Genomic DNA, 26,801 nt, shown 5'->3' on the forward strand with positions numbered 1-26,801 from the left:
ATTTTAATAAAATCAATACAGTCTTAAGATGAAAACTTTATAAATGCTTACGATAATATAATTCAACAAAATTCAACGGAGGTGTTGCACAATTTCAGAAATATGTCAACTGTAGAATTCGCTCATCCCAAACTCTGCACTTCTTTAAAACAAAATTAAAAAAGTAACTTCATAAATTTAGGTAGGTCAATAAGTTTGAGGCCTGATCATTTTACAGCATAATAAATGATAATTCTGTACAGAATCATCTATTTATGAAAGGTAAAGAGAGGATTTGGGGTGAACATACAGCATGTAAGACCCCTCCCTGCCTTACATGTGCTTGACCCTGGTTTGATCTCCAGCACCATACACAGTCCCCTGAGCACAGATAGGAGCAACAGAGTTAGGAACAACTCTGGTGTGCTTCCATCCCCAAAAGGTTGAGTGATTAATGCAACATAAGAATTTCAATATTTAGTACAACAAACTAGAAATATCCTTGCAGATGTATAAAAACCAGATGTTGGGCCAGAGAGATAGCATGGAGGCAAGGCATTTGCCTTGCATACAGAAGGACAATGGTTCAAATCCCGGCATCCCATATGGTCCCCCTCTCCCCCCGCCCCCCTGAGCCTGCCAGGAGCGATTTCTGAGAACAGATCCAGCACCGCAGGGTGTGACCCAAAAAACAAAAGAAATTAAAAAAAATTAAAAATCAGATGTTAGAGGGGCCAGAACAATAGTTCAGTGTGGAAGGCACTGGCCTTGAATGCAGCCACCCTGGTTGGTGCAATCCTTGACACCATGAATTCTGCCAGGAGCTATTTCTTTTATTTTTCTTCTTTATTTGAACATCTTGATTACATAAATGATTGTGATTAGGTTTCAGTCATGTAAAGAACACCCCCTTCACCAGTGCAACATTCCCAACACCAATGTCCCAAATCTCCCTCCATCTCACCCCACCCCCACCTGTACTCCAGACAGGCTTTCCAGTTCCCTCATTCATTCACTTGATTATGGTAGTTCTCTGTGTAATTATTTCTATAGCTGTACTCACCACTCTTTGTGGTGAGCTGCATGGAGTGAGCTGGTGTTCCAGCCCTCCTCTCATTGTCTCTGAGGATTGTTACAAAAATGACTTTTATTTTTCTTAAAACCCATAGATGAGTGAGACTATTCTGCATCTCTCTCTCTCTCTCCCTCTGACTTATTTCACTCAGCATGATAGATTCCATGTACATCCATGTATAGGAAAATTTCATGACTTCATCTCTCCTGATGGCTGCATAATATTCCATTGTGTATATGTGCCACAGTTTCTTTAGCCATTTGTCTGTGGAAGGGCATCTTGGTTGTTTCCAGAGCCTGGCTATTGTGAATAGTGCTGCAATAAATATAGGTGTGAGGAAGGGGTTTTTGTATTGTATTCTTGTGTTCTTAGGGTATATCCCTAGAAGTGGAATAGCTGGGTCGAATGGGAGCTCAATTTCCAGATTTTGAAGGAATCTCCATATAGCTTTCCATAGAGGCTGTACTAGACGGCATTCCCACCAGCAGTGGATAAGAGTTCCTTTCTCTCCACATCCCCGCCAGCACTGATTGTTCTCATTCTTTGTGATGTGCGCCAATCTCTGCGGTGTGAGGTGGTATCTCATAGTTGTTTTGATTTGCATCTCCCTGATGATTAGTGACGAGGAGCATTTTTTCATGTGCCTTTTGGCCATTTATATTTCTTTTTTTTTTTTTTTTATCAAAGTGTCTGTTCATTTCTTCTCCCCATTTTTTAATGGGATTAGATTTTTTTTTTCTTGTAAAGTTCTGTCAGTGCCCTGTATATTTTGGATATTAGCCCCTTATCTGAAGGGTGTTGGGTGAATAGTTTCTCCCACTCGGTGGGTGACTCTTGTATCCTGGGCACTATTTTTTTTGAGGTGCAGAAGCTTCTCAGTTTAATGTATTCCCATCTGTTGATCTCTGCTTCCACTTGTTTGGAAAGTGCAATTTCCTCCATGAAGATGCCTTTAGTCTCAGTGTCATGGAGTGTTTTACCGATGTGTTGTTTTATATACCTTATGGTATCCAGTCTGATATCAAGGTCTTTAATCCATTTGGATTTTACCTTCGTACATGATATTAACTGGGGGTCTATGTTTGCTATTTTGCAAGTGGCTAACCAGTTCTGCTAGCACCACTTGTTGAAGAGGTTTTCCCTGCTCCACTTAGGATTTCTTGCTTCTTTGTCAAAAATTAGGTAATTGTATGTCTGGGAACGTTCTCTGAGAACTCAAGCCTATTCCACTAATCTGAAGGCCTGTCTTTATTCCAATATCATGCTGTTTTGATAACTATTGCTTTGTAGTACAGTTTAAAGTTGGGGAAAGTAATGCCTCCCATTTTCCTTTTCCCTAGGAGTGCTTTAGCTATTCGAGGGTGTTTATTGTTCCAGATGAACTTCACAAGTGTTTGATCCACTTCTTTAAAAAATGTCATGTGTATTTTTAAGGGGATCGCATTAAATCTGTAAAATGCTTTGGGGAGTATTGCCATTTTAATGATGTTAATCCTGCCAATCCATGAGCAGGGTATGTGTTTCCATTTCCGTGTGTCCTCTCTTATTTCTTAGAGCAGGGCTTGATAGTTTTCTTTGTATAGGTCCTTCACATCTTTGGTCAAGTTGACTCCAAGATATTTGAGTTTGTGCGGCACTATTGTGAATGGGATTGCCTTCCTGACTTCCATCTCTTCCCTATCATTATTGGTGTATAAAAAGGCCATTGATTTCTGTAGGTTGATTTTGTAGTCTGCCACCTTGCTATATGAATCTATTGTTTCTAGAAGCTTTTTGGTAGAGTCTTTAGGGTTTTCTAAGTAGAGTATCATCTCGTCTGCAAACAATGAGAGCTTGACTACTTCCTTTCCTATCTGGATTCCCTTGATATCTTTTTCTTGCCTGATCGCTATAGCAAGAACTTCCAGTACTATGTTGAAGAGGAGTGGTGAGAGCGGACAGCCTTGTCTTGTACCAGAATTTAGAGGAAAGGCTTTTAGTTTTTCTCCATTGAGGATAACATTTGCCATTGGCTTGTGGTAGATGGCTTCAACTAGCTTGAGAAAGGTTCCTTCCATTCCCATCTTGCTGACAGTTTTGATCAAGAATGGGTGTTGGACCTTATCAAATGCTTTCTCTGCATTTATTGATATGATCATGTGATTTTTATTTTTCTTGTTGTTGATGTTGATAGATTTATGGATGTTAAATCATCCTTGCATTCCTGGGATGAAACCTACTTGGTCGTAGTGTATGATCTTGATGATGTATTGGATCCTATTTGCAAGGATTTTTGTTGAAGATCTTTGCATCAGCACTCATCTGGGATATTGGTCTGTAATTTTCTTTTTTGGCAGCATCTCTGTCTGGTTTTGGTATCAAGGTGATGTTGGCTTCATAAAAGTTGTTTGGGAGTGTTCCCATTTTTCAATTTTATGGAAGAGCTTGGCTAGGATTGGTAGTAGCTCCTCTTGAAAGATTTGAAAAAATTCATTAGGAAAACCATCTGGGCCTGGGCTTTTCTTTTCGGGCAGATGTTTGATTACAGTTTCAATTTCCTCAGTAGTGATGGGGGTGTTTAGATATGCTACATCCTCCTTACTTAAATGTGGAAGGTTATAAGTGTCCAAGAATTTTTCCATTTCTTCTAGGTTCTCATGTTTAGTAGCATAAAGTTTCTCAAAGTAGTCTCTGATTACCCTTTGGATCTCTGCAATTTCTGTCGTGATCTCCCCCTTTTCATTTCTAATACGGGTTATCAGATTTCTCTTTCTTTCTTTGTGAGTTTTGCCAATGGTCTATCAATCTTGTTTATTTTTTCAAAGAACCAGCTTCTGCTTTCGTTGATCTTTTGGATTGCTTTTTGGTTTTCCACTTCATTGAATTCTGCTTTCAGCTTTGTTATTTCCTTCTGTCTCCCTATTTTTGGTTCCTTTTGTTGGTCATTTTTTAATATTTTGAGCTGCGTCATTAAGTTATTCAGGTATGCTCCTTCTTCCTTCCTGATGTGTGCTTGTAGAGCTATGAATTTTCCTCTCAGGACTGCTTTTCCTGTGTCCCATAGATTCTGGCAGTTTGTGTCTTCATTATCATTTGTTTCTAGGAAAGTTTTGATTTCCTTTTTGATTTCATCTCAGACCCACTGGTTGTTCCGTAGCAGGGTGTTTAATTTCCAATTGTTAAAGTTTTTCTTCTCCACTACAGACTATGACTTGGATTGGACAAACTAATTTGCCTGGAGACTAGAGTCAGTACTGTGCCAGGAAACGTCAGGGGTAGGGTTTCCTTGTATTTAGACCATAATTTTTTTTCCATGTCCCTTATATTTTGGTGGGCCTATGCAAACAAATGCCACTCTAACACCATTTTTTACTATTTTCCCTTGACTCCAATCCTTAAGAAAAACAACCCACTAAAAATTTTGAGGTTAACTTAAACTAGTAAGCATGTGCATGGAACTAGATAAATGTACTTTGCCCTCAATGTTTAAGGAGGTACATAAATCTAATCTCTTTGGATTATATGGTGTGCTGCTAAGAAATAGTATGCAATACAACTGGGGATTTGAGGGACAAATTAATTGTATTGTACATGGGTTCAGTTTTGTTTTTCTTAATGTTCTTTGGCTGAAAGTTCAAGGCTGGGATATCATCGATGGAACTACCGAGAATTCTGTTTACGGGTGATTGTGCTTCCACTGTAACTTTACCCTGTCCTCTTTCTTTGCATCTTTGTTGTCATAATCAAAATAAAGAAGAAAAAAAGAAAAAAAAAGTTTTTCTTCTGTGTGGCTTTGTAGTTCACATCTAATTTCAGAGCCTTGTGGTCAGCAAAGGTAGCCTGCAAGATTTTTATCCTCCTGATTTTATGGAGGTATGTTTTATGTGTCAGCATGTAGTCTATTCTGGAGAATGACCCATGTACATTGGAAAAGAATGTGTATCCAGGTTTTTTGGGATGGAGTGTCCTGTATATATCTACTAGTCCTCTTTCTTCCATAACTCTTTTCAGGGCTAGTATGTTTTTGTTGGGTTTCAGTCTGGTTGACCTATCAAGTGTTGATAGGGCCGTGCTGAAGTCTCCCACAATTACTGCATTATTATTGATTTCTTCTTTCAGATTTGTCAGTAATTTTATTAGATAATTTGCTGGTCTCTCATTGGGTGCATATATGTTTAATAGTCTGATTTCTTCCTGTTGTACATATCCCTTGATTAGTACATAGTGTCCATCTTTGTCCCTTACCACTTTTCTGAGTATAAAGTTGGTGTCATCAGATATTAATATGGCAACCCCATATTGTTGTTTGCTTGGATGATTTTCCTCCAGCCTTTGATTTTGAGTCTATGTTTGTTCTGACTATTCAGATGTGTTTCTTGTAGGCAGCAGAAGGTTAGATTCATCTTTTTGACTCATTTTGCCACTCTGTGTCTTTTAATTGGTGAATTTAGTCCATTGACATTGAGGGAGATGATTGTCATAGGATTTAATGTCATCTTTGTAGATAAGTTTGCTGTGTTTGTTGGTCTCTCTTGTCTTAGAGTAGACCTGTCAGTTTTTCCTTTAAGGCTGGTTTATCATCTGTGAAGTTTCTGAGCTGTTGTTTATCCATGAAGCTGTGTATTCTTCCTTCAAACCTGAACGTGAGTCAGGCTGGTGCAGTATTCTCGGTGAGGCATTCATTTCATTCAGTCTTGTCACAATATCCCACCACTGTCTTCTGGCCTTGAGAGTTTCTTGTGACATATCTGCTGTAAGTCTTAGGGATCCTCCTTTGAATTTAATTTTCCTTTTTGATCTTGCTGCTTTCAGTATTCTATATCTATGGGGTTTGTCATTGTAACGAGGATATGTCTTGGGGTGTTTTATTTTGGGTCTCTTAGCTGGTACTCTTTGGGCATGCAGGATTTTATTGCATGTAGTCTTTAACTTTGGGAGTATCTCTTTGATGATGTCTTTGACAGTTGATTCTTCCTGGAGATCTCCTTCCTGGGTTTCTGGGACTCCAATGATTCTTATGTTGTTTCTGTTGAGTTTATCAGAGACTTCTATTTTCATTTGTTCGCATGCCTTGAGTACTTTTTCCATTGCCTGTTCGTTTATCTTAAGGTTCTTTTCCAATTTCTTCCGTTGTGTTGAGTTTTTCTGCATCACATCTTCCAGTACTCCGATTCTCTCCTCAGCTGCTGATAGCCTGTTGGCGAGGCTATCCATTGAGGTTTTCAGTTGAGCAACCGTGTTTTTCAGATCTGTTATTTCAGTTTGGAGTTTTCTGATTTCTGTCTTTGTGTTCTCTTCAGATCGGTCTATGCTCTTTTTGAGTTCTACGAACATATTCCATATTTCTATTCTAAACTCCTTATCTGAAAGGTTAATCAGGTGGTTGGAATTTATTAGGTCATCTGAGCTTTCGACTTCATTCTCTGTGGATGGTGGTTGCCTGCGAGGTTTCCCCATTGTCACGCTTGTAGTGTGATTTTTCCTGCATGTTGTGGTGGGGTTCATTGGTTAGAAAGAGTGCGCGGCCAGGAAGCAAAGCATAGCGGCTGTGCTCTTCTGCTGCCTCTAGTTGACAGTCCTCAGAGTGAACAAAGGCTCAGCAGGGCGGAGCCTCCACAGGCCAGAGACCTCAGCTTATTGGACAGCGACCCCCGCAGCCAGAATGTACTTACTCAGCAGCTTCAAAATGCAGTTTTTTGGGGGGTGCGCTCCCTGGGCCTCTGAGGAAACCTTCGGGAATTCAGAAGCTCAGGCATGGGCAGAAAGACGTAGAAGTTTCCCCTATAGTCCTCAGAGTCAGGAGCGATTTCTTGAGCAAAAAACCAGAAGTAACCCTGAGCATATCTGATCCCAAACCAAATAAATAAAATGAAATTTAAAAATATATTAGAAATCAATAAAATTTTTGAAATAAAATCTTTGGATAGGTGAACTAATTTTTAAGTGTTTAGGGTTTGTGATTCAGGCCTCCCTCTGCTGGACAAATATGGAATAGACTCCCCACATCCTTAACCCATAATTTGTTGGTTGTTTTATTTTTTTCAGTCTTTCATCTTCTCTAATCCCTCTATTTAATTTACAAGCTAGAAGTAGCCGTTTGTTGTCTAACTGTTTGTCAGAGGCTTTCTTCAAGTATAAATCTCGTGTTTAGCCTCTTTGTTTTGGGTCTGTAGGGATTAATCCTGACTGCCTGAATGATTTCTAAGCAGTTGCTTGGGGGACCATATGTGGTGTCGGAGATTCAAAGCGGGATCAGTAGAAAATAGGTCAAAAGCCTTAACCCCTGTGCCATCTCTCTGAACCCTCATTCTGAGCTTGACCTTTTCAAAATGTGCTTTGTGCACCTTTCAAAAATAAGAGAAACATCAGAACAGGTGAGAAGTCCTCTCTGCTTTGTTGCTGGCAATCAAGGAGACAGGCGTGATCAGGAGAAAAAGAGAGAGAGAGAGAGAGAGAAAAAATAGAGAGAGAGAAAAGAGAGAGAGAGGGAGGGAGATGGTGGGAAGAGAGGAAGGGAGAGAGAGAGGGAGAGAGAAAGAGAGATAGAAAGAGGTTACCTATAGATTACCTAAAGAGGGGGAAATTATCAGAACCCAGAGAAAGCACCACAGCACCCAGCTAAAAAGAAACAGCTTATCCAGAATAACTCAATGAGGTGCTCAGAGATCAATCTTCTGGGATGTCGAGGATCAAGCCTTCCTGGGTTAGCCTGTAAAAATCTGTCCTGTATGGGGCAGTTTATGACTAATGACTGTCTCTTTCCCTAAGAAATGTTCCCCCTTATTAGATGTTGTGTATGTAAACATTTTAATGCAATTATTATGTTACTGACCCTTCCCTGATCGGTGATTGTGCCCTACACTAGGGTGGGACCTGGCATTCTGCTCCCACCCTAGGGTGGTACCTGATTCTGCTCCCACCATTGGGTGGTACCTGATTCTGGGGCATAAAGCAAGGGTCTGTGGAAGGTGAGGGGCTTTTTTCCTGGGCCTATTCTTAGGCCTTTGGGCTTCGGCCTCTTCACAGTATAAGGAGCTGTTTTCTTCAGAAGCCTGACTGGGTGTTGGCTTTCTTCCCACTGCATTCACCTCAGAACTGCCGACTGAACAGGGTAACAGAAGTGTGGTCCGAGCTGGAGGAGAAAGGCCTCATCTTCCATCCCTCTTCAGGGGCTGACTTGCAACAATTAGAGTTTAGCAGCATTTGTAACGGAAATGCAAAGGGAACCCCTGAAAAAGGTGAAATTACTGATAATACTATTTGAGAACATTCTGGGCATCTCAGGAAGAACAAAGAAAAATCTTTCTTGAGGAATAAATCTGGCGACTCACTTGTCTGGTTCTTAGATGGTCAGAACTGGAAGAAGGAGCCATGGAACTCCCTTGAGATTAACATTCCCTTGAGAGTACTAGTCCTCTGAGACTAATATATTCCCATTGTTGTGTTAAATAATTAATGATGGTGCTGGATGGCGGTGGATTTCTCTCCGTGCCATTCCAGTCCACGTGGCTCTGCAACCTCCATGCAGTCGGCGAGTCCCAGGCCCAGGTGAAATCACTCACTCACAGTCAGGCGTCAGGAAGCAACAACTTTATTCAAGCCCTAGCCACCACGTGTGTGTGGCCTATTCATAACCTTTCAAGCATTGCAATACTTTGCTAGCCCTGCATCTTATTTTCTGTTAGCTATCTTTCCTTTGGGCTCCATGCTGGTCAAAGCAAAGAGCATCCTACGGAGGTGATGTGGTGTCTTTATATTCTCATGTCTGGTGGTTCTTCAGTTGCTTCCTTCAGTTTGAAGATATCAAGACAGAATTTGTTTGTTTGTTTGTTTGTTGTTAGAAGGCCACACCCAGAGATGCTCAGGGATGACTCGTGTCTCTGTGCTAACACTCCTGGTGGTGTTCTTTGAATCTTCTGGGATGTCAGGGATCAAGTCTGCCCAGGTTAGCCTGTAAGCGCCCTATTAGCTGTGCTATCGTTCCAGCCCCTCAAGACAGAATAGTTCAATAATTTGTTACTAGTGCTTAAATACAGTAACCGATGGAAAGTTCAGAAAAATAATACCAAAAGTTTGTATATAATAGATACTAACTGGGTGGAAAAATAGGGATCAAACCTTGGACCTAACACATACAGGCCAAGTAAACTAACACTGAACTACATTTTTTCAAAAGTTACAATAAATCTCAGTAGCATAGTGAACATAAAAATGATCATGAAAAAAATATATTACGAAGAGTCTTTGCCACAGCAGCTCCGGTGGAGTCCACGTGACATGGCGAAAGCCATGCTCTGGGACCTGAGGCAAAAGCTTCAAGGAAGTCTGTCTCCTGAAGCAGACATAGGCAGTCCAGGACCAGGAAAATATCCCCCATATCATGTACTGCTCCTGGAAATAATGATGATGATGATTTTTTTTTTTTTTTTTTTGGTTTTTGGGTCACACCCGGCAGTGCTCAGGGGTTACTCCTGGATGTCTTGCTCAGAAATAGCTCCTGGCAGGCACGGGGGACCATATGGGACGCCGGGATTCGAACCAACCACCTTTGGTCCTGGATCGGCTGCTTGCAAGGCAAGCACCGATGTGCTATCTCTCCTGGCCCGATGATTGTTTTTCTTATTCCATGCTACAGTAACCTGGAAACACATAAACATTCGAGAGCACTTTAATGATTTTATGAATCACACAGAAACAGCTAAAAATGATTTTTTTTTACAGAAGAAGTCTTTAGCAGAAAATCAAGGAATTTTGTTTAAAAGCTATCACTAATATTCTTTTATTATTATTTTTTTTTGTTTTTCCGGGCCACACCCATTTGATGCTCAGGGGTTACTCCTGGGTAAGTGCTCAGAAATTGCCCCTGGCTTGAGGGGATCATATGGGACGCTGGGGGATCCACCCGCGGTCCTTCCTTGGCTAGCACTTGCAAGGCAGACACCTTACCTCTAGCACCACCTTGTCAACCCAGTATTCTTAAAAATAATAAAAGTAAGGATCATTTAGCCACAACTTTGGATCAGTTACAAGTAGAAGAGTCTCTCATAGGAGAATCAAAGAAAAAGCCTGTAGCACAAAACCTGACAGCTAGAGACACGTTAAGGACTTGGACTGATTCATATGGGTATCCCTATAATGAGGCAAAAATAGATCAAATAAAGGAAACAGGATTTTTTTATGGTTCCTAAGAAAAAGCAAGGCACATGATGGATATATCTAATACAGGGCAAATGATGGGAAGCACCTATAAGACTAAACTATGGGAGCCGGGCAGTGGCACTAGAGGTAAGGTGCCTACCTTGCCTGCGCTAGCCTTGGATGGACCACGGTTCAATCCCCCAGCATCCCATATGGTCCCCAAGCCAGGAGCAACTTCTGAGCGCATAGCCAGGAGTAACCCCTGAGCATTACCGGGTGTGGCCCAAAAACCAAAAAAAAAATAAATAAATAAGACTAAACTATGGCCCACTTAGCATAGGATTAACTACACCTGATACACCTTATACAGGAATGTATGATGAGGCTGGTAACAGATGAGTGGTGCATGAAGGAAAAAGAGTGTCTTATTATAAATTGCCCTTTTTAGAAAAAATAAAAAGAGCAAGGCCTCTTTAGTGTCAGCTTACAGAGGAGCAAAAACATTCACTGAAAAAGCAAATAAAGAAGGCTGTGGAATGCTTGGACCAAGGCAGTAGTACATGATTGAAGACCTAAACCTGGACGGATCCCCAAACATAGATTTAAAATGGCTGATCAATAACATATTAAAACATAACAAAAATCCTGCTTACAGCTCAGACTGGGCAAGCTTTTAAAATCAACAAAGATTAATTACATTAACCACTAGCCTTAGGTCATATAGTAAATACAGACAACCACCAAAGTGCCATTGTTTAGAAAGAGTAAAATTAGATTGCTAATATGTGTCAAATATATATTGAAATGAGGAACCTGTAAATTAATGTATCTTGATTATTTGCTGCTGTTAGATGTATAAATAACCTAGAGAAATAAATGCAGCTGCTCTGTAGCAGAGGCTCAGGCCAAAGCTCTTAGCCACTTTCCAGCACCCAAGACTTCGAGTCTTTTGTTGTGCTGACCCCTTGCCCACCTGTCTTCAAGGAGGATCCTAGTGCTGCCCTCCGACGACTGAGAGGTCTGTGGCAAATCTTCAATTACATATTAGAATTAAGCAACATATATCAGGAACCTACGAGAAAAAAAATGAAAAGAAATCAATATTATACGCAAACATAGTACTAACCGCTAAGCGAATACTAATAGCAATGAAAGAATAAGTAGGAGGAGGAATAAGAAAGAAAAATTTGGACCACACCCAGCAGTGCTCAAATGACCATATTGGCTGACAGGGATCAAACTCAGGTAGATCATGAGTAAAGCAAGTGCCCTACCTGCTGTACTATCTCTGTCGCCAGGTAAAAGAACTATGGATGGGGACACTGAAGTGGAATGAACATCTTAGTATACATATTTTTATATAGATTCAATTAAAATTTATTTAAAAATAATTTAAAAAAGATGGCCAGTGATAGTAGATACAGCACCAATTTTAAAGATCCCATTATTGATTCCAAATCAGATTCTCAAGTGGGGTGGAAACAGGAATTTAGAGGTTAATTAGATGAGGACTGAGCATAGCACAGAGTAGATATGGTGTTTACCTTGCATGCCACCAACCTAGGGTCAACCTCCAGCATCCCATATGTCAAAAACAAACCAAAAAAAAGAGGTGAACTAGAGATAACATAAGGACATTAGTGTAAGATCTTGGTCACTAGGTGGTGAGATGTAGTAACTATACATAAAAAACATGAGTATTCGGCCCGGAGAGATAGCACAGCGGTGTTTGCCTTGCAAGCTGTCGATCCAGAACCTAAGGTGGTTGGTTCGAATCCCGGTGTCCCATATGGTCCCCGTGCCTGCCAGGAGCTATTTCTGAGCAGACAGCCAGGAGTAACCCCTGAGCATTGCTGGGTGTGGCCCAAAAACCAAAAAAACAAACAAACAAACAAAAAAACATGAGTAGTGGTAGTGCTACAAACATGTTATCTATACTACATTAACAATGATTTAGAAAAAGATTTTAAGGGTTCTATTATAAGTTTAACTCTAGCTAATAATTATAATGTGAATTCTTTACTCTTCCATGTAGAAATTCCACTTTGGCAAAAGACTGAGACCTAATTCATAAAAATGTAATTTTTGTTAAATTGTTTCCCAAATTTCATGATTGATGATGAGTGAAGTAAATGAAATACACACATAAAACAATAGTCTGGCTAGTGGCCAAGGCTATATTTTGCCAAGCAACTGATTGACTAGACAACTATTAATACTTTTGTTTTAATTCAGTTATTTCGATATGAAAATAATGAATATATTTTCTCACTTCAATTTGCATGTGCATATTGTCAAAGATCTGAAAAATATGGTGTATGAACAAATTCACAGAAACCTTCACCTACCTTCTAATATTCCCCTTTTTACATTGACCACAATAAAATCTGTGGCATCAAGATGAGAAATTTCCAATTCACCAAGTGCTTTTCTTTTCTTTTCTTTTCTTTTCTTTTCCTTTTTTTTTTTTTTTTTTTTTGGTTCTTGGCCCACACCCAGTGGTGCTCAGGGGTGCTCCTGGCTATCTGCTCAGAAATAGCTCCTAGCAGGCATGGGGGACCATATGGGACGCTGAGATTTGAACCAACCACCTTAGGTCCTGGATCGGCTGCTTGCAAGGCAAACACTGCTGTGCTATCTCTCCGGCCCCCCAAGTGCTTTTCTTATCCTCTTTCTTCCTGTCTTTTATTTTTGCCCTGTTTTGATTATGAGCCATACCGTGGGATGCTCAGGGTTTGCTCCGGGCTCAGGGATCACTCAGGCATCACTCCTTCTGAAACATGGGGCTCCAAATGAGGCTCCCAAAATTGTGTGCAAGTGCCCTACACACTGTGCTATCCCTCTGGCCCTAGTTTCCCTTTGAAAAAGCTCTCCTAAAGCGAGAGAGTTGACTCAAAGCTATGAATCATGGGAACCCACAGTTCAATCCCTTAGCACCGTTAGCTGAGGTGGAAAAGCCCCCAAACAACACAAAATCCCACCAGTTAGATAAATTGAGAGAAAGGAGAAATTACATGATGGCAGAATTAGTTTGTACATAAGTTGATTTTAATGATGCATGCATGCCTGAAATGTATATGATTTTATCCTTATTTAAACTTATTCATTTATTTTGATTTTTGGGCCACACCCAGTGATGCTCAGGGATTTTTTTTTTAACTTATTTTTGTTTGTTTTTGGCTCATACCTGGCAGCGCTCAGGGGTTACTCCTGGCTCTGTGCTCAGAAATCGCCCCTGGCAGGCATGGGGAACCATATGCAATGCAGGGATTCGAACAACCAACCTTCTGCACGCAAGGCAAACGCCTTACCTCCATGCTATCTCTCCGGCCCCTATTTAAACTTTTTTAAAGACTACAAAAAGGGTCCAATAATTCAATTATCACTCACTAATTTAAAAAAGGACAGAAATTTAATTGTCATCGCTCTTACCGGTTTATCTCATGAACTTAACTGCTCAGACTTCTTTGACTGAGAGATAAAAGATGCAACAATTAGACATGAACTCTACTTCACAATCCAGAAGAAATAGACACAAGCATTAAAAAGTCCCTGAAATCTAAATTCCAGGAAGCTGTTTTGACCTTTACAAGGTGACATCTTTACTATGTACCTGTTTGCTCTTACCAGGCCTTAGAAAACTTTTCTAATCCAACTCCTGGAATTGCTCTCATCTTTGGTTTAGATTTGAGGCCACACCCAACAGTGCTCAGGGCTTACTCCTGGCTCTGTTCTCAGGGATCACCCCTGGCATATTTCTGGGGCTGCTTGGGGATAGAAGCAGGGCTGGCCACGTGCAAGGCAAGCGCCTGGCCCATTTTAGTATTTCTCTTGGGCCAATAGCCTGCGTCCTAACTAGTGATAATGGATAGATGACACTATCCCACAAGGAATTTAATAAAAGATTTGATATAAAATAAATTTCAAATGGCTGGGGTCGGAGCAATAGCAACAGCGGTAGGGCGTTTGCTTTGCATGCGGCTGCCCAGGACAGACTCCCATATGGTCCCCAAAGCTGGGAGCGATTTCTGAGTGCATAGCCAGAACTAAGCCCTAAGTGTCACCGGGTGTGGCCCCAAAATCAAAACAAACAAAAAAAAATGGCAAATGTAGATTAGCATATATAATAATGGCTGTTTTGTTTTGTAAAGAAGCAATTAATTATTCAAGGACCTGTGAGCTGTGGAAAGACAGTACTTAAGACGCAGAGATTGCAGGCCTCCTGTCCTATCATATACCGGTTCTCCTCGGAAATGGAAAAAAGACACCACACATCTGTGAAATCATAAATTCAAAACCCAAGGCGGGTAATCTAGAAGAATCTGGATCGCTCAAACCAAATTGGAAAACTGAATGGGGACTAAATCCTTGTTTGGGAGGCAGGGGGAGGAGAGGGGCTTTAACTCTGAACCTCCAAACTCGGTCTGCAACCTGCAAAGGTCAAGACCACTTGGGCCTGTTTGCCTACTGCAGGTCTGCTTGCTGGGAACCTCACAGGACCCCCATCTGGGCACCATTTCACCAAAAAGCTTCACATCACTCACAGCAAGTGAGCCCCCCAGTGACAAACATAAAACAAGCCCCCATAGAGCTTGTTCGCAATAAATTGCCCGCAAAACTTTTTTAATCTCTATCTGTCCTGGAGAACACGTGCCCCCTTATAGATCCAAATTCCCAGTTCAAAATTAAAGAGGCAGAAGGGGTTAAGTGGAATCAAACTTGGGCCAAAATTTAAATGGAATCCAGCTTGTGGGGCTCTCAGCTGTGCGGGGTGATTTAAGGTAACAAACGCCAAAAGCTTTAAGCTCCAGCATCACCTGGTAGCAATTAGCTCAAAATCTTCCAAGAACTTATAGCTACTCTAGAACTGCTGGCTCAATTATGGAGCAAGGATTAGTGAAGGTTACATGCTACCTGGCAGGTAAATTAAGGTAGGTTCCGTGTTGGATGCTCTAGCTCTTTCTGGGAAACCAGTGGTGGCTCTTAAAAGAGCCGTTGGGTTCTCTGACGCTTCCAACTCCAACTCACTTTTTCTTGGGCGCTACCTTCTTGGGTTTGGCAGACACCTTAGGCTTGGCCACCTTGGCCTTGGTCGTCTTTGGCCTCACGGCCTTGACTTTGGCGGGGCTCTTAGCCACTTTCTTCGCCTTCACCACTTTGGGCTTCTTGGGGCTCTTGCTGGGCTTGTTGGCTTTTTTCGGGGTCTTGGCGACCTTAGGCACGACCGAAGCCTTCTTGGAAACCCCCGCCACCTTGGCCTTGGAGGGCATGACCTTGCTGGTGCCGGACTTGGCCTCCCCGGAGGCAGCCTTCTTGTTGAGCTTGAAGGAGCCCGAGGCGCCGGTGCCCTTGGTCTGCACCAGGGTGCCCTTGCTCACCAGGCTCTTGAGCCCCAGCTTGATGCGGCTGTTGTTCTTCTCCACGTCGTAGCCGGCGGCCGCCAGCGCCTTCTTGAGCGCAGCCAGGCTCACCCCGCTGCGCTCCTTGGAAGCGGCCACAGCCTTGGTGATGAGCTCAGACACGGGGGGCCCGGTGGGCTTCTTGGGGGCAGCCTTGACAGGTTTCCTCGGCTTCTTGGTAGCCGGAGGATTCTCAGGAGCGGCGACGGCTGCAGCCGGAGCCGGCGGGGCGGACTCGGACATGCCGGAGACTGCAAGCGAGCAATGCGAAGACTAGAAAGAAGTTGGGAAGAAAGACGAAGACCTGCCCGGTGCCTCATATTTATAGGGCGGGCCGCGCTGTGATTGGTGGACGCCGGCGCCCCCCTCCCCGCAGCCCTTCGCCCCTCGCACTTCTGCTGTACCTGGCTCACCTGCAGCAGCAGTTGCAGAGTCGATGCAGGCCCGGCTTCTGCACCTTATGCACGCCCCCAGAAAAGGATTTGAAGAAAGGATTTATTTTGGATAATTTTCTTTTTTTTTAACCCCCCCTAGGCCGCCACCTTTGTCAATGAGCATTATTTTAAGGAGTTTCACCTGCCTCTTGGCCTAAAGAAAGCGTTGCTAGAGGCGTTTTACCTGTAGGGTGTGGGGAAATGGGAAGGGAATGAGAAAGGAGGGGTTGGAGGCTCTGGCTGCAAGTTTAGGGTGGCTTTTTTTTTATTATTATTTTTTAATTTTTAATCCCCAGCAACATACTTCGAGGTCGTTAGGGTCCCCGTTGGCATATTTTTGCTTTGGTTTGGGAGTGCCATTCAACGGGGTTCAGGCATCCCTCAAGCGTACCCGATGCTCAGGCCCGGCGTATTATAATGAACAGATTTATGAAATCACCGATCTCACACCTGAGACCTGAACAAAGTGAAAAGTTGATAAATCTGTCCAAGACATTAGATTGCAATTGCTACTGGTAGAAGGTTCAGCCCGGAGATTCATGTTTTAGGTTGCTCTTCCCTTTTTGGGGTACTTGCAAATAGCAAAAGAGGAACTCAAGGTAAATTGCGAAACAGGCTGCAGGTGATGAGATGAGAATACCAATGTCAACAAACTGCCCGGTTCTGAGGAACCTACATTCCGCTTTGATTCTGCACTTTGATAGGCGAGCTTCTGACATCATAACCCCTATAAGGACTGTTATCAAATTGAGTCCAAATTGTTATCAGACAAGTCTGCATATTCTCAACTAGTCTGAATTTCCAAGTTTTCAATGATATTACTAGTTAAGATTGATCTTATGCTTCCTGCACCTGAAATTTACTGGTTTAGTGTGTCGACTCCTGGATGATTTTGAAGATTACAATTATATGATTACTTTTATTTTCTAATTATTTATTACATAATTATTGCTATGCAAGTTAGTCTGAAAACGGAAAATCTACAAGGATGGAAAGAACCCAAATTGAACATTATTATTTGAAGCATATAAGTGTGTGTATGTATGTTTAAAGCCGTCAAACTGTGCTTTAAAAGAGAGCTGAAGGTGGGTGCAAATCCTTAAAATTTGGAGTGTTGCCTGCAATGTATATTAAAGACTGCAATGTATATCTGAAAGACTGAGAGCCGTATGCTAATAAGGGATGCTAGATCTGCGTTCCTAGTGGCTGTCAGTAGTCTCTACTGTGAACCAATCACAATTTAGATTCTGGACTACCTCTTGCTAATAAACAATAGCTATCCTAAGGTGTTTCTGTCCTTAAGAATTCGAAAGCTTCGATCTTTCCCCTTTCCAAAATCCAGTCGCTGGGCCGAAATAACTTGCCCTTTAGAAAAAGGTTCATTTTTCTATCTGAGCCCTCCTGGAGCTGGCAAACCTTTTTGCGCCATTTTATAATTGGAGTCGGGCAGATTTCTTTTTTAAAATGGTTGTCTCAGCATGTACATTTTTTATTAGCGTCTGCAGGGAAGATTACATAATGCTAGTGCACTTTGATTGTTTATTACTAAATTATGCTTTGCGAAAGATCTTTAAAAATTGTCAAAGTAAATCCTGAGATTTTTTTTTCTTCTGTAAAAACACTTTAGAAAATCACGCTCTGATTTGTACCAATTAGGAAAGGCTACGGATTTTACGGGAGAAAGGCGATATTACTCTGGTTTCGCCTCCAAAGTCAAACAGAAAAACGGCAAGATTCTATTGTAGAAAATGTCCCTTCTTCATGCAGCGGGAAATTTAAGTTAAAACCAGTTTACTGCAGTCCTTGGAGAGCTTGAAAATTGACCAATCAGAATCTGGCATTTTCTGTCGTCCAATCACCACGCAGGACGCACTATAAATACTCGTGAGCCACCGGGAGTCGATTCACTCCTTGCTTGCTAGCAAAATGGCTCGTACCAAGCAGACAGCTCGCAAGTCCACCGGCGGGAAAGCTCCCCGCAAGCAGCTGGCCACCAAGGCGGCCCGCAAGAGCGCGCCGGCCACGGGCGGCGTGAAGAAGCCGCACCGCTACCGGCCCGGCACGGTGGCGCTGCGCGAGATCCGCCGCTACCAGAAGTCCACCGAGCTGCTGATCCGCAAGCTGCCCTTCCAGCGCCTGGTGCGCGAGATCGCGCAGGACTTCAAGACCGACCTGCGCTTCCAGAGCTCGGCCGTCATGGCGCTGCAGGAGGCGTGCGAGGCCTACCTCGTGGGGCTCTTCGAGGACACCAACCTGTGCGCCATCCACGCCAAGCGCGTCACCATCATGCCCAAGGACATCCAGCTGGCCCGCCGCATCCGCGGGGAGCGCGCCTAGATTCCCTGTCCCGGTCCCATAGAATCTCTCCACCAAAGGCTCTTTTCAGAGCCAACTACCTTCTCAGGGAAAGTGGCTGAGAGCACTTACAATAAGAATAAGGCTAAAGCATGACTATACTAAATAAGGGTAAAGTAAAAATACTTAAGGGCCAGAGGTAGTATCGTGGGGCGTGTTTGCCTTGCATGGAGGACGGTGGTTCGAATCCTAGTACGCATATGGTTCCCATTGCCTACCAGGAGTCTCGAGTGATCCCTGGTTGCTGCAGGGGGTGACCCAAAAACCAGAATAATAAGAAAGTCACATGTCTAGTTGAAAAGTAGCGTGGTCCACCGAGTATTTTCTAGCTATTTACAGATTCTCTGAACTTTATGAGATCAAACCTTGCTCAAGACAGGATTAGTTCACTATCCCTTATAACGCTGGAGGGCTGGGCTAGAACAAAAACATTCCTTGGCACAGTTTAAAACCTTATTTTGGAGAACAAAAACAGCATCAGCACAGTTTAAAACCTTATTTTGGAGAACAAAAACAGCATCAGCAAAGACACCGGGCTGGGCTGGATAAATGTCCTAGCTGTGCAGCATGTGGCCTGCGGGCCCTAGTTTAAGGAGGCCTGAATTAAAAATCTATTAGTCCTAATTACATAACTCATCAGAATATTTTGTTTTTTAGAATTTCTTGATTATTAAGAGTCTACCCTAAGTAATAAATGCTGAAGTTCCAAAAACATTCAGCTTAGGGCCTAGTACTGCACCATAAAAGGCACCACAAAGGAGTCAAGACTGATGGCCGAATTGACCAATCACACCCTGAGCTAGCTCTCGGCCTCACTCCGACCCTCTTTCCCCGGGAGTTCCGAGACCTTGGAGGCGGGGCTGTTTACGTCACTTTCCCGCAAAAAAGTTCTTTACTCTCATTGGCTTGTATTTGGAAGGGGCGGGGCCGAGTCAGGGGCGGGGTCAATAAGGGCTACATAAGACTCCGCGCACGGCAGCCTTGTCAGTTGCTTTTTTCTACTCTGAAGTCATGTCTGGTCGCGGCAAAGGCGGGAAGGGCCTGGGTAAGGGCGGCGCCAAGCGGCACCGCAAGGTGCTGCGCGACAACATCCAGGGCATCACCAAGCCCGCCATCCGCCGCCTGGCCCGCCGCGGCGGCGTCAAGCGTATCTCGGGCCTCATCTACGAGGAGACCCGCGGCGTGCTCAAGGTCTTCCTGGAGAACGTCATCCGCGACGCCGTCACCTACACGGAGCACGCCAAGCGCAAGACCGTCACCGCCATGGACGTGGTCTACGCGCTCAAGCGACAGGGGCGCACCCTCTACGGATTCGGCGGCTAAGTCGTCTCCCCGATTCCCTTAACTCCCAAAGGCCCTTTTCAGGGCCGCCCACATTTTCATAAAAGGGCTATAAAACTTGAAAGGTGTTGCAAATTTACACTTCTATGAAGGATCCTCCTAAACCCGAGTCCCTAATAATTGTTCTAGGAGGATTTAGGGTTTTCTCATTTGCATTCGGTGTGCTGTGAGCCATAAAGGGTAAGTGAGGCTGGTACTTTCTAGCCTGGAACTTGGATTCCCAGAACACAAGCCTCGGCCAATCCGAGGCCTGGTCCTCAAGCCAATCAGAAATGATGACATCATCTTCCTGGAGGTACCTTAAGAGTGTTGTTCTTGGCTCGTTTTTGGTGGCGACTCTGGTGGTTCCCAGGAGTCAAGCCTAGGTTGCTCAAGTTATGCAAGTCTACTTTTTGCTTTCTCTCCCAGGGGGATCTGAAAAGATACCTGATGTTAGGGCCGTAGAGATAGCATGGAGGAAAGGCGTTCGCCTTGCATGCAAAAGATCGGTGGTTCGAATCCCGGCATGCCATATGGTCCCCGAGCCTGCCAGGAGCGATTTCTGAGCATACAGCCAGGAGTAATGCCTAAGCTTTGCCAGGCGTGACCCCAAAAGCAAAAAACAAACCAAAAAAATACCTGATGGTGAGCAAATCAGGTGGAGGGAGGGATAATTCACGTCTACGGAAAGCTGTTTAAGTTAACTTTACCCTTAGGGAGCTAGAGCCATAGGTCACTCATCTACTTCCTATAAAGCTCCCTCCCAATCCTCAGGAGTAATTTCTGTGCACAGCGCCAGGAATAACCCCTCAGTGCTGCCAGGTGTGGCGGCAAAAAAAAAAAAAAAAAGCCCCTCGCCCTCCACAGACCCTTGTTTTTTTTCCCCCAGAATCAGGTACCACCCAATGGTGGGATCAGATACCACCCAATGGTGGAAGCAGAATCAGGTACCACCCTAGGGTGGGGGCAGAATGCCAGGTCACACCCTAGGGCAGGGCACAATCACGGATCAGGGTAGGGTCAGTAACATAATAATCCATAAAATGTTTACATACACAACAACGCGCACATGGTTTCCAACACCTGCAGCTCATTTGTATTTGAGTCAACACAGACCTATGCTGAGGGGCCTTAAGTACAATCGATAGGCCAAGGGTTGTTGGGGAGGGAGGGAGCACCAGTGGTGGCAAAGACGCGGCAAAGAATTCAGGGGTTACTCCTGGCTGTCTGCTCAGAAATAGCTCCTGGCAGGCACAGGGGACCATATGGGACACCGGGATTCGAACCAACCACCTTTGGTCCTGGATCGGCTGCTTGCAAGGCAAACGCCGCTGTGCTATCTCTCCGGGCCCAGGGCAAAGAATTTGAGTAGCCGTTTTCACCTTAATCAGGGATAGGGATGGCTTCTCCTTTGCCAGTTTGTCCCACCTGGGCGGGGAGAACCTTTGTTTGGGTCCTCCTTGACCCCACCCTGTTCCCCACCCAAGGGGCTGGTCCTCCTCTTCCCAATAAAGAGGCCTCTCAGATTCCTGTAGTTTGCTGCTGGCTCCAGGTGGAAGTTCCAGGCCCCGTTTCTTCTCCCTAGCTTGGTGTGGGATATTTCCTGCGTCTCCTCTATTTCCACAGGATTTATCTTCATCGGAAGCTCCGGACTGGGACCGCAACAATAGTGGGTGAGATGATTCCTGGGTGGGCCAAGCGGATGATTAAGCAAATATTTCCCCCTTGGATAAGGGGTTTGATTCGGATTTGGATGCAGTATATATTCCTGTTCTGGCTTCTGGACCTGGTGTGCGAACTCGTCTTATTATCCCTTACCACCTTTTTCTCGGCATCCTTTACTGTATTCTTCAGAGGAGTGATAACTTGTATACAGAGCAGTCTGGTGTTGCTCTTCCCTTTTTTTACATATCGTGCAGTTCGATATCTACAGGCCATGCTTTCCAAAACGCCTTCCGCATTGGAAAATCAAGGCACCTTAGCAGGGATGGCATGGCCTCCAACTAGAAGCCCCAAGGCCAATAATTTGCCACCCGCCAATGGCATTAAACCAAAGGAATCATCATGTGCTGAGATTAATATATCAGATGGAGGAAAGGCTAAAGGGATTAGTATATCAGTTGAAAGGAATGATAAAGCTAAGCAGGCTATTGCCTCTCCTAAGTCCATATCCAAAAGCTTCTCCGGAGGACAGCCTGCCACCTGTCCCACGCTGCAGTCCAGCCAGGGTTGCTTGAGATGTGGCTCCTCTGTCCCTGCCCATCAGAATAATGAATCCCCTTCCTCTATGGACGAGGTGTTCGACTTTTTTGAATTGCTCGGTCGTTTCCTGAATGCCTGTATTCAGGATGGGCCAACCTCACCTTATTGTACTGAGTTACTTACCTTCTGGAGCGATGGTGGGCATTTGACCCCTGATCACTTCCATACGATTGCTAAGATCTGCCTGAGCCCCCTCGAATACTTGCAGTGGCAAATGTGGTTCAGAGATGAAGTCAAAAGCAGGCTTTCCACTCTAGGTCCTGGCAGGATGATTTCAGGGGTTCAGTTGAGTTCTGAGCTTCTTTTAGGTAAAGGCCCTAACGCAGCCCCTAATGAGCCCTTACTCAGCGAGAAGCAGGAGACTTTACCTCGGGCTGTGTTAAGGCTGGTCCGTGAGATCGCCCTGTGTGCGTGGGAGAAGGTTGAAGCAGACACAGAAAGTAAAGGTTCGTTTGCAAAGATCTTCCAGCGCCCATCAGAGCCATTTGCAGACTTCCTGGATAGACTCACTGGTGCTATCCAGAGACAGGTTAGACCGAAGGAAATCCATCAGCTGTTGATCAGAACATTAGCTTTTGAGAAGGCCAATGAAGTCTGCAAGGCCACTTTGAGACCTATTAGAGACACGGAGGATGTACAGGGTTATCTCCGGGCTTGTCAGTATGTTGAATCCACTCTTCAGAGACAAGCTTGGGAGAACTGGGCTGGATCAGGCGATCCTTCTGGAGGAAATGGAGCCTCCCACTATAACCCCCGTTTAAGGGGACCCCCTGGACCTTGTCCGAGATGTGGTAAAGGAAACCACTGGGCAAGAGATTGCTATTCAGTTGGTAATCGTGTCTCCAGAAACCAGAGAACCCCCCGTTTAAGGGGACCCCCCGGACCTTGCCCCAGATGTGGCAAAGGAAACCACTGGGCAAAAGATTGTTTCGCTTGGTAATCCTGTCTCCAGAGACTGGAGAAGAGTTCAGGGCAGATGTTCTTTGTTTGTTTTGCCTTTTTGTTTGTTTGTTTGTTTTTGTTTTTTCGGGCCACACCCGTTTGATACTCAGGGGTTACTCCTGGCAAAGCACTCAGAAATTGCCCCTGGCTTGGGGGGACCATATGGGACGCCAGGGGATTGAACCATGGTCCTTCCTTGGCTACCGCTTGCAAGACAGACACTTTACCTCTAGCACCACCTCGCCGGCCCCCAGGGCAGATGTTCTAACCATGTCTTAACAAAACCATTTCCAAATTGATCATGCCTGCAGAAATGTTTTGATGTGTTTGTCCAGAGGTATCTTTGGAGAAGGTGCCTAGATGCTATACTCTTAGTTAAAGTGCTCGTTATGAAAATGTTTTGGTAGCCTATTTCCAATTTTAAGTATGTGTGTTCTCATCCTGATGTTTTTTATTCTGATTCCTACAGGAAAAGAACCTGAATGCTCTAGACTCATAATATGATGCTCTATGGATCTTGTTACAGTGCTCTATATGAAGTTAGTTAACAAATTCTAAAAAAAAAAAGGCTTCAGTGTTATGCTGAAGACAAAATTTGAAAAAGCAAATAGTTTTGAGATTGTTATATATGCCATCTAACCTGATGCTCTTACAGCCAACCGACCTTAACCAGGATTTATTTCTAGGAATCAGAAAGTCTCCATCTTACATGCCGGCTTTTTTTTGTTTGTTTTGGTTTTCTGACCACACCCAAAAACCAGGGTTGTAATCCTGGCTCTGCATTCTGAGATGCTTCTGGCAGGCTCTGAGGATCATATGAGATGCTGGGAATCTAGCCCGGGTCTGAGCCGGGTCAACTGCCTATGCTATCCCCTGGCCTCCAGCTTTATATTTTTGAAGCGTTTTCACCCGTTCCTAGTTGGATCAGTTGTACAGCTGTAACTTTTTGATTAATCTTACAATGTGTGTGTGTGTGTGTGTGTTTGGTAGCCACCTTTATGTCAGTCTTGTGTCCTTCTGTCCCCCCCCCCTTGCCTGTCACCTATAGAACATTTTCTATTGCCTCCCTATGTTTACTTATCCCAGAATTATTGCATTGCCCTCCCTATTAAACTCCTTCACCCCCTACAGCTCTACACCCCTTATGACCTGGAGCACTGTCTCACCCCCACATCCACCTCATCACCATGGACTGCTGCCCACGACCAGATTGAGTCCATGGCTCAAGAACGTCTTGAACTGTGACTTCAGCTAGCCACCTCCTTGACTGCCACCTACTGACAGAACACCTCATTTCTTGAAGCTGGAATGCAGACTACCCTATTGGGCTTATTCAAAAGACAAAAGGGGTATTTGTATATTTCTTTGGTTGTATTTTATTGGGTTGCAATTTTGTCCCTTTGGACTTGTTTACTAGAAAATATTAGGGGATATGTGTATTTCTCTGTATTTCCTGGGGGCAGTGTTGTCACTAGGTTTATGTCTGGGATATTATTGAGCATGATACTACATAGCCATAGACTCCTAGATCCCCAATAGTACCTTGTGGCATTATCCTTTTCCTTTTTGCATAGGCACAATAAAATGGGGGAATCTTTAGGTCAGAAAGAAGTTGCTCTCTACTAGTTGTAGGAGCTCCAAAGTTTACATGTCGCAGGGGCCTTTCACCCTGAGCATCTGTCCTGTTGACTTGACTTAGGCTTCAGTTGCTCTGAGATTAGCCTACCCACAAACTTTGGGTCCCATCATCGGAACTGGCATGGGTTTCTGCACCGCAGCAGGCGATGACTTCGAACAGGGGGCAGGCTTCCAGGATGCCCCGGCACTGACTTTTACCAGAGTGGGCTCCCATGTGACCCTGACGGCAACTTAGAAACAGCAATGACTTGCAACCAGAGTGTGTTGCCATTACATGCCACCCTGCCAGCAAAACGAAACCAGGCCAAGCTTCACGTTGCCCTGAAGACATAGGACCTGTGAAAAACACAGGGGTCTCTACTTACAGAGCCTGACTGCAACATCCATTGACTGCTACGAAGAGAACTTTCCCTGGGACCTAGAAGAAAGACTCTGGGTTGGGCAAATTCGGACTGTCTGAAGCCTGTAGTTGGTCATCTGACCAGATGCCTCTTGGTTAAGGACACCTGCTCTTAGGCTAAAAGTTTTTTCTTGTTTATTTTCCCCAGATTTTACTGTGCCTATGCAAAATACAGTCACTAGTTTAGCCTCCAAATAAGGGTCCCCGCCTTTTACAGAGAATACTAGAACACGATTTATTCAGGTTTATCTCCTATTTCTGCATTTTTAGTGAAAACACAGGGGGAGTTGGCGTAACTACTTTCATCCTAGAGAGAGATGGCTTCTTTGTATTTGTTTGACCCACCTGGGTGGGAAGAAACCTGGATAAGCTCTACCCCAACCTGCTCCCTACCCATGGGGGTGTTCCTATTGTTCTCAATAAAGACTGTGTCCCTGATTTCTGCTGCTTGGTACTGACTCATGGTGGAAGTTCCTGGACCTGTTTCATTTCCCTAGCTTGATGTAAATTATGTTCTGCATTACCTTGATTTCCAAACCCTCTGGGCTATCTCCCCAACCCTAGCCAGAGGATTCAGTTTGGGTTCTTGGGTTGTTCCTGCTGAGGAAAATAGAGGCCTGCCCACATTTTAAGCAGGCTAGCTAGCCACAGATAGCATTAACTCTGCCAAGAGAGTCCACTCTGGATGGCATAACCAGTACTGGATACATTCGGATGTCCTTGAGATGGCCCTAGCCTGGCTTTGTAACGTTGGCTACCTGGGAATGTACTCCAAAATGTGGCCATGGTTTGTGATGTCCCAGACTGCAAAAATAACATGCCTGGGAATTTCTACTTCTGTTCTTTCCTGCCATCTGCAAGCAACTGCCCCATCTTCCCATCAAAAGTCCTCGAAAATTGAACTCTTGTTAAAATTTCTGGATGGGAAAGGCCTGCTGTTTTAAAACATCGTCGTCCCACTTGAGGAACATTGCTTGGTTTTGTTTCTTTCTGTTTTGTGCTTGGTTTTGTTTGTTTTGTTTTTATTTTTAGTTGCATTTGGGGGACTTTTTATCACACACCTAGATATATTAAACGGAACCTCCTAGTTTTAGCGAATGAGTCTAGGATATTCCTATTTTGTCAGTGTTAGATAGTTCTTAGCTCTCAATTGTGGAAAATACTAAAATCTACTTGTAAACTAATAAAATTTCCCCTGCAAAAGCCTATCATTGGATTTTTTTGTATTTTATTCAGGGCTATCTGAATAGCCCTGTATCTGTTCTACCTCTAATTTCTCTCTCAAATGATTCCTACCCAGGCTAACTTTAAACCTATTGTGTGGGAGAGATCAGAGCTGCAGTATGTATGGCCTAAAAAAGAATGCCTGACAGTCCGTTGGGAAGATTTACCTCCTTAGGAAGGGTTCCTTCAAGAAATCTATGCTGGGGGGCCAGATGGGTGTGACTCAAAAACAAAAAAAAAATGTTAGGGGTCAGAGAGATAGGATGGAAGTAGGGCATTTACCTTGCATGCAGGACCTTGGTTCAAATCCCAGCATCCCTCAGGGTCCCCCAGGCCTGCCAGGAGTAACCCCTGAGCCCTGTCAGGTGTCTCACACACATACATGTTGGCCTTATGTATTGCACCTTTCATACTTAGAGTCAATTCCTGTCCTCCCTCTTGAATTTGCTAATATATATCATTTGTAGTAGTGGAGTTGTGGTCAGCATTAACAATACAAGTTACCCTCTATTAGATCTCAGTCAACCTAATTCATGGCCTTGTTTGTCACTCATTTAGTTCACCCTCTAAGGACCCAGGGTGAAAACCTGACTTTTTTTTTGGGGGGGGGGGTGTCACACCCGGCAGTACTCAGGGGTTACTCCTGGCTCTACACT

The 26,801-nt window shown here is 44.0% G+C and overlaps 3 protein-coding genes across 3 annotated transcripts in view; 2 read left to right on the forward strand and 1 right to left on the reverse strand.

Moving 5' to 3' along the window:
* Positions 1-15,195: 15,195 nt before the first annotated feature.
* Positions 15,196-15,813, reverse strand: LOC125996102 (histone H1.1-like). Its single transcript, XM_049765059.1, has one exon. The coding sequence runs from the start codon at positions 15,811-15,813 to the stop codon at positions 15,196-15,198; it is 618 nt and encodes a 205-aa protein (XP_049621016.1).
* Positions 15,814-17,917: 2,104 nt separating this feature from the next.
* LOC125996113 (histone H3.1) lies at positions 17,918-18,341 on the forward strand. The gene has a single exon (XM_049765066.1). The coding sequence runs from the start codon at positions 17,931-17,933 to the stop codon at positions 18,339-18,341; it is 411 nt and encodes a 136-aa protein (XP_049621023.1). The 5' UTR covers positions 17,918-17,930.
* A 1,029-nt stretch (positions 18,342-19,370) lies between these two features.
* The window catches only part of LOC125996067 (uncharacterized), a 70,290-nt gene continuing 62,859 nt past the window's right edge, over positions 19,371-26,801 (forward strand). Inside the window, exon 1 of the mRNA XM_049765027.1 lies at positions 19,371-19,656. Within this exon, the coding sequence (XP_049620984.1) occupies positions 19,371-19,656 (286 nt within the window). The remainder of the gene's footprint in view (positions 19,657-26,801) is intronic.

Source organism: Suncus etruscus, chromosome 18 (genome assembly GCF_024139225.1).
Source record: "Suncus etruscus isolate mSunEtr1 chromosome 18, mSunEtr1.pri.cur, whole genome shotgun sequence".
Lineage (NCBI taxonomy): Eukaryota > Metazoa > Chordata > Mammalia > Eulipotyphla > Soricidae > Suncus > Suncus etruscus.

Excerpts from the sequence above, each read along its gene's own strand:
- LOC125996102 (XM_049765059.1), bottom strand. The coding sequence starts at position 15,813 with ATGTCCGAGTCCGCCCCGCCGGCTCCGGCTGCAGCCGTCGCCGCTCCT.
- LOC125996113 (XM_049765066.1), top strand. The coding sequence starts at position 17,931 with ATGGCTCGTACCAAGCAGACAGCTCGCAAGTCCACCGGCGGGAAAGCT.